The 7,993-nt window shown below is 43.7% G+C and overlaps 1 protein-coding gene across 2 annotated transcripts in view; it reads left to right on the plus strand.

Annotated features, from left to right (window-relative positions):
* Positions 1-2,723, plus strand: part of Myzap (myocardial zonula adherens protein) — a 78,192-nt gene extending 75,469 nt beyond the window's left edge. For both annotated transcript variants that reach the window (XM_004855740.4, XM_087199090.1), the window contains one exon: positions 1,755-2,723. In XM_004855740.4, coding sequence (XP_004855797.2) covers positions 1,755-1,851 — 97 coding nt within the window. In that variant the 3' untranslated portion in view covers positions 1,852-2,723. The remainder of the gene's footprint in view (positions 1-1,754) is intronic.
* Positions 2,724-7,993: the final 5,270 nt, after the last annotated feature.

Below are 7,993 nucleotides of genomic sequence, written 5' to 3' on the forward strand. Positions count from 1 at the left end.
TCATAGTTCAAGGCAGCTTGGGATGGGTCTTACTCCACACAGACACTCAGGACCCAGGCGTCCTCTGACTAGTGACCCCCTGAGCTTTGGAAGCTTCCTGAATCCTTTGCTTTACCCTCTTCCTGAAAGGAAAGAGAGATGGAGGATTAGGTGGAAAGTTTGTACAGGGTAAAGCAGAAGTAATGTGGGTCATTTCTGCCCACTTGGTCATATGGCCCACCTAACTGCAAGGGAGGCTGGGAAATGTCATTATGTAACCAGGAAGGAAAAAAAAATCCATGGGATAAGTCTCCATCTTAGTCATCAAATCCTATAAATTCTACCTCCCAGATATCTTCCTGCTACTTCACCTCCAGTGCTCCTGTTATAATTTTCATGATATCTATTTCACCTCCTAACAGTGGTGGGCAGGTATGGGGAACTGAAACAGAGGTCACATGTTGAGGCCAGAAGCAAGAGGCTGAAGATGGGCAAGACTCACTTTCTTTATAACAACCTTCTCTCAGGAACAAATCTGCCCCTATGATACCTGACCATTCCCACTGACAGCACCTAATAGGGCCCCACTCCTTAAGAGCTCCATCACCTCAACACTGCCATGCAGATGACCAAGCTTCCAGCTTTGGGGACCACACTAAAATGCTGGGGGAGAAGGCTAGCAAAAGAGAGCCAGGGCAGAGCTGTACTGCAACTTTGGAAGAGGAATGTAGGGTTAGCTACTACCAGTGGCAGCCTAACTGGGAGGGGACAGATGTCCTGACTGCTCTGCCGCCTGTTCTTGGGTCCCTGCTTCCATCTCCTGGTTGGTCAGAGTGAGGTGGGTGTAAAGGGCAAGGGGCCCACTGGTGTGAGCTGCAGGTCAGCTTCCCAGAGCATAAGCCAGGTGGGAAGGAGGAACAGCAGGGTGAGTGGAGGGTGTGCAGCACAGCTCTTCATGTCTGTACTGTGGTACCTAACACATGGTATTAAAGTTATTCCAAACTACAAGCTTCTTGAGTGCATGTCTTACACATTTTTCTGAATCATTGATCCCTAGTATAGCCTTTAAAAATGACAGTCCTATCTTTGTCTGGGCTGCCATAACAAAACATCATAAGCTAGGAAGCTTACAACAGGAGAAATTTATTTCTCACTATTCTGGAGGTCAGGAAGTCCAAGACCAAAGTACAACACCAAGAGATTTGGCATTAGGTGAGGCTCTGTTTTGTGGCCCCTAAATGGCACTTTCTTGTGTTCACACATGTCAAATGGGATGGTGGATCTCTCTGGGGTTCCATTTATTTATTTATTTGTTTATTTATGGTTTTTTGAGGCAGGGTCTCACTATGTCATTCAGGCTAATCTTGAACTCACTATGTGTTCCAGGGTGGCTTTGAACTCTCAGAGATCCTCCTGCCTCAGCTTCCCAAGTGCTGGGATTATAGATGTGCAGCACTACACCTGGATCTCTGGGGTTCCTTTTATAAGGACACTAGTCCACTCATAAGGGTTGTGCCTTCATGCCCTAATCACCTCTCATGTCGTGACCTCACTCCTAATGCTATGATCTTAGGGGTCAGGATTTCAGCATACAATTGGGGATGGGGGGCTAAACCAGTCCTATGGAGGTCCCTTTTTAAATGCTTAAATTAAATCTTAAAGTGCATTATTACCTTCTTTTTAAGGGCTGAAAGGCCATTTCTCAGTTGTCTTACTTTGTGAAGAATATAAGGGTTTTGATTCATCTTCCTGATCTGCCTCTTCTCCTCTCCCAGCCAGCCAGGCAGGACCCGTGAAATGACAATGCCTTCTCGGAGCTACACCCCATACACAAGAGTACTGGAGTTGACTTCAAAGAAGACACTGACCTAAGCACGTGGCTACATGGGACAGACGCACTTTTTAATAAATAGACAAAGGCCCAGGAACCTGCATCTTGGTCAGGAAAGGGTGACTGTCACTTCTTTGCAGACACAGCATAAGTCAGTATGGAAATTGTTGAAGCTGTGATCTACTGCTAAGACGAGAAGGACTGGGAAGGTGGAGAGACAGGCAAGGGAGAGGCAGACAGGGTCACATGTCAGGCACCCAACCAACTTATCCTGCTGTGGACATCATTATTTGTTTGCCAGTAGACACTGAAGTCCTAATAGGATTTCACAGTATTTTCTGTTTTGCTAGACTTTGGTTGGGAAGGAAAAGGGCAATTTTCAAATTTCATTTGAAATTTCACATTATTCACCCCAAGATAGTTCGTTACAGTGTTTAGGTTTTGTTTACCCATAAAAGTATTAGAGGCAGTGTTTCTCTGGCACGGAGAGGCCTATCTGAGAGAAGCTGGGTTCCTGGGGACCCTTAAGCCTGGAAGGAAGGATTCCAGCGTGCAGTGTGCTCTCTTCTTGGTCCTCAGGGTCTGTGTGAGGCTGGGGGAGCCCTGGTTAAAGACTTGTGTGGGCCAGACAAGCTTCCTTCTGGTGTGCTACTCCCTTGATTTACTTTGTGCCTTATGCCTTTACCGGGCCAGCTGAAATCGCTGTATTTATTCCACCTGCGATTTTTTTTTTTTTTGCATTCTTACTTTAACTTAAAGAAAATTTTGTATGTTGTGGAAATTTAATCATTTCATGTTTTCAGTGTCAATTGGTATTCTGGTTAAATGAATGAGTAATCTGTTCATGCATGCTGTACTTTGATATTGTAACCTATGTCACTTCTGTTTAATAAATACTGTATATTTTGTTCTACGAATGTTGTTTTTCTGTGTTTTATCCATGACCATGTAGAAGACAGCAGATGGGGCTCAGGAATGATCCACAGAAGCATGAATAAGCCACAGGGTTGTGTGTGTGTTTCTTTTTTAATTTCCTGAAATGTGTTTAGTTACACACCTTCTGAAAAGACAAAGATACATTCATGATCAAAATGCAAAAGTAGTTTTTCCTTTTGAACATCTCCTTCCCATTGTGTACTGCAAACATGGACGAATAAAAATTAAATACTTGAGAAAGAAATAAAGAGTTAGAGTTAAAAGCAAACAAACAAAACTCCCCTTCCCTTTTCCCAGGCGCCCCTTATTTTCCCCGTTTTGGAAAAAGCAAACAAGCAAAGCAACTGAGTTGAATAAATCACTGACGGGGCAGAGTGTAAAGAGGAAAACATGGATTCTAGAACCAAATTTTTCCTTAAACTTTGGCTTGGGACCTCGGGCAAGGCATCAAAGCTGTGTGAATATAATTTCATCCTCCAAACCTAGGCCATCTCACTTGCCTGGCAGCTGACATGAGGCATGAAGGAGGTAACTCACACGGGGTCTGATGCTGCCCTGGCACCCAGACAGTGGCCACTGTCACACTGGAGATTTGTGTGCTGGGCTGCTGGCTCACGGGTACCCTCACCTGCAGAGGTGCTGAGATCCCCAAGGAGGAGCAGGGGAGAGAGACACTGGACTCAGAGAGAAGCTGAGGACCCCAGGCCCCAGGCCCTTTCGTGTGTTGTGGAAATTTAATCACTTAACATAGAAGCAGTTTCTAAGTGAAATGCACTGATTTACAGAACGGTTTCCAAGAGACTAAAGCTGAGATGTGAAAACAGTTCTGACAGCACTGTTACGTGCCCTCCTCTCTGTCTTTCATGCAAGAGGGAAAAAAATAAACAGGAAAAATTTAGAGGTTTTATATTTAAAGAATGCCAGAGAGCATTCTACAGTCAGGGCCTTTGTATTTTTAAGCGTACAAACACTCCAGGTTTAACGGTGGAATTCTATTTCTGTAACTAAGTTGTTAAAAGAATTGGTCACTAAATGAGGAATTGTATATAGTATGGACATCACAATATTCAGAACAAAGAAATGGTCAAAAGAAACTCCAGCTTGATGACTTTGTTTTTATTTGCATAACTCTTGCATATAGTACTATAATGTATAACAGAAAATAAAACCACAGTACTGTACTGAACAGTGCAATCAGCAACTATTACAGTAGTACACTGTAGAAGAAGCCACCAGAAAGCCTCACTGCCACTCATGTTCCTGCATCTAAGTCCGAATGCAGGTCATAAATCTGAACAGTGTGCCTTGGTTGTAAGTCTGAACAGTCGTTAAACAAGTAGGTCATTAAACAAGGAATATTTGTATCTTCAGCATGTGGAGACTTAAACAGCATTTGAACTATCCAGGAAGACTATTAAAGAGAGTTCTCACATTGTACAGACAAAAACTGAAAAAAACAGGATCCTTTTAGATCCTTCGTCAAAATTACCTCTGCTGACCCGATTCTCAGTCTGAAAGAGCAACACCAACCCCTCATGCTCACGAGTATGTTAGCCAGCTCTGGTCACTGTGGCCAGATACCCAAGAAAAAGACTTTAAAGAGGAAAGATTTACTTTGGCTCACAGTTTCAGAGATTTCAGTCCATGGTTGACTGGCTCCTTTGCTGTGGACCTGAGCTGAGGTAAGACCTCATGACAGAAGGGGGTCATGCAACAAAGCTGCTTAGGGTATTGAGGGAGCAGAGAGGGGAGAAATAGCCAGAGAAGAAGAGACCAAGGATAATACATGTCTGAGGTCACATGACTATGACCCAATCCCTTCAATTAGGCTGCACCTCCTACATTTCTATCATCTCCCAATAAGACTATCAAGTTATAATCTCATTAATGGATCAGTCCACCTATGATGTTAGAGTCCTCATGATCAAACTCCTAAAATTCCCACCTCTGAACACAAGGTTTTTGAAGTACACTTTTGGTCTAAACCATAACAATGTGTATCATGTAGAATTGAGGTATATTACATGATAAATTTATCTCACTAAAATGAAGAACAGTAGTGTATGTAAGAGAGTTTTTAAAAATAAAGACCTACAATAATGCTCGTTATTTTCATTCTAGTCCTTCCAGACTTTCTTATACACACACACACACACACACACACACACACACACAAGATTTGTTTTGTTTCACTTAAAAAATAAATCTGTTGAGAAGCATAATCATGTAGATTTCAAGAATGTGGGCTCTGCAGTTCCTGTGCCTGAGCTTTGTCACTAGTGTGTGCCTGGGTCACTCACAGAGCTCAGCTGAGCCCAGTAAAGTGGGGATGGTGACAGTTCTTCGTAATGGAGTTGATGTGAAGAATAAATGAGTTAGTCCTCAGGCAATTCTTAGACTAGTGCTTGGTACATAGTAAGCACTTAATAAATGCTACTTCTTATTATTACATACTTTCATAACCACTTTTTGGTTATTGTAATAATTTTATGTGCACATATATATTCATATATAAAATCCATATCATTATTTCTTATAGCTAATTGGACTATCTTTCATTGATGTACCATGATTTAATTGACCTATCCCCCAATGTTGGAGTTTTGGAGGTTGCCTACTCCCTTTTTAAGCCCTTTAAAAGCAGTCCTCTGATGAACTGTCTTGTGCACATGACTTTGTACATTTTCCTGTTTTTACCCTCAGGATAAATTCCTAGAGTAACTTCCAGCCCCCAAGTTATGTGAACTTTAAGCCTTTTGGTGCATATGGTCCAATTTGTTTTATGGAAATTTGTGTCCATTCAAACATCAACAGGACGAGAATGTGATTTCCTGAGCCCTTTTCCAACACTGAGAATGAGAAATGGAGTATGTGGAAAACTGCTTATTTGGGGCAAACCTATCTCCCAAAATGGTCCGGGAAAAAGTTCCTCCAGGATATTGCCTTTGGATACCTGAGCTCAGGAACATGCAGGTGTGCTCTGCATGCCTGGAGGTGTCCCCAGGGCCTGAGAGAGTCCGGGAAGCTAGGAGGAAACAACAATTGAGCTCAGAGGATCAGGCATCCTCCAGCATCCAGGAATCTGAGAGAGCAGCTGCTTAGTGACCCAAATCAAGGGTCACTCCTGGGGACAGAAAAGACTCAGGTAGAGCAGACTTCAGAGGGCAGATTGCAAGGCCAGGGTGGGAGAGGACCAGCATCTGGGAAGTGTTTGCAGGTGGGGGGTGTGACAAGGTCCACCCACTGGAGGGAGCACTGCCTCAGTCACTCTCCTCATGGCTGAGACACAATACCTGACACCCGCAGTTTAATGGAGGGGAGGTTCGTTTTGGCTCACATTACAGTCCACGGTCAGCTGGCACCAAAGCAGAAACAGCATGGCAGAGGTGCATGGTGGAGGAAGTCACTCATTTTATGGCAGCTAAGAAGGAGAGAAAGGGGGAGCTGGGGAGAGATAGGGAGATCACCCTTCCAGGTCATATCACCCCTACCCCAGTGATCCACCTCCAGGAACACCCCACCTCCTAATAGTACACTCAGCTGCTGAGCTCACCAGTAGATGAATCCACTGATGAGTACAGTGCCCCATGATCTAATCACCTTCTAAAAGCCCCACCTCTGAACACATGACGCTTTGGGGAGACATTCTAGATCTAAACTATTACTGAGGCCGAGCCCTGAGCTGGTCTAAGTGTCACTTTGAGCCCCACCCACTGTCTTGTGAATGTGATCTGCCTGCTCCAGGCACTCGAGGGTGGCCACCAGGACAAGGATGAGGGTGACAGGAAGGGTAGGACTCTTCTGCCTGGCTCAGGCCACATTGGGCCATGTTGTTCTTTATGACACCTAGACTCACAGGCCCTGTTTAGCTCAGTGAGAGCATGTCAGGTCTGTGATGACAAAGCCATGTGCCTCAACACTCTCATCCTTGGGCCGGAGATTTAGCTTAGTGATTCTGCTGCCTGCCTTGAAAACGTAAGATCCCAAGTTCAATCCCCGGTACCAAAAAAGAAAAAAACAAAAACCAAAAACATTCTCATCCTCTCCAAGATCTTTTCCAGTGAGTCCAGCTCCTCCTGATCTCTCCTGTCTCTGAATCCCATAGGCATTTGTTTTTGGCCCTCTCTTAGCCTTACATCAAATGACTGGTAGTCATGTCCATTTCTTGTTTTTCCAGTGGTATAAGCTGCTTGGGGCAGTTTTCCATAAAGGATACATCTGTCATTTGGAGGGAATCCATTTGAAACTCTGGTAAGCATGGAGAAATCTACAAATGAAAAGTGCAGTACTCCAGAAAGAGCCTTGAATGGGGAAAGTGAAGACTAGGAGTTACTGAGTAGGACGAGGTGTACATGCACAGAGTCTCCATAACAGTCCTGCTTGGAAGACATTATCATTTCCATTTTTTGGATGAGAAAACTGAAACTCAAAGACATATGACATTGTCCCAAATCACCCAGGCCTATCTGATTTCAGAACACTGTGGGAGCCTTAAAATCAGTCCCAGGTCTGCTATTAAACTGCCCTTGTTCAGGTGACCATGGCTCTCTGAGAATTTGCTCCCCAGTAGGTAGCTTTGATTCTGAAGGAAATGGAATTGCACTTGCTCTTCTGATTACATGATAGCACAGACAAATTTCCTGACACTGCATCAGAGAAATGCCAATAACTGATATTTGGTATTGTTACTAGTAGTTATGGGAAGGTAGTGCTGAACCTCAAATATTTGCAAACCCCTGGATTTCCTCTTTCTGTATATATATTAGAGACTGTATCAGTCAGCTTTTCTATTTCCCGGACAAAATACTTGACACTCATAATTTAAAGCAAGAGAACTTTATTTGGCTCATGGTTTTAGAGAGTTTAGTCCATGTCAAGTGGCTCTGAGACAGGAACAGCATGGTGGTAGGCAATGAGAGAACAAAGCTGCTCACTACATGGAAGTGAGAAAGCAGAGTCCAGAGGAAGAGTGCCAGAGAGGAAAGGGCCAAGGACCATGTATAGTACACAAGGGTATTCCTCGGTGATCCACCAAAATCATGCTTTACTAATCCCCTCGGAGGCTCTCAAGCCAATCAAGTTGACAACCAAGGTTAACTGTCACAGAGACCTAATGAATACTGGTAAACAAGATTATGCAGAAGGAAAATAGGAGGAGTATCAGTCAATTTTCTAACACTACAACAGAATAGCAGATTCTGGGTACTTTGGAAAGAAATGAGATTTACTTCATTTGTAAGTTTTGGA

This window comes from Heterocephalus glaber, unplaced genomic scaffold (genome assembly GCF_053883595.1).
Source record: "Heterocephalus glaber isolate CG9 unplaced genomic scaffold, H.glaber_assembly_v1.0 deba00001689, whole genome shotgun sequence".
Taxonomy (NCBI): domain Eukaryota; kingdom Metazoa; phylum Chordata; class Mammalia; order Rodentia; family Bathyergidae; genus Heterocephalus; species Heterocephalus glaber.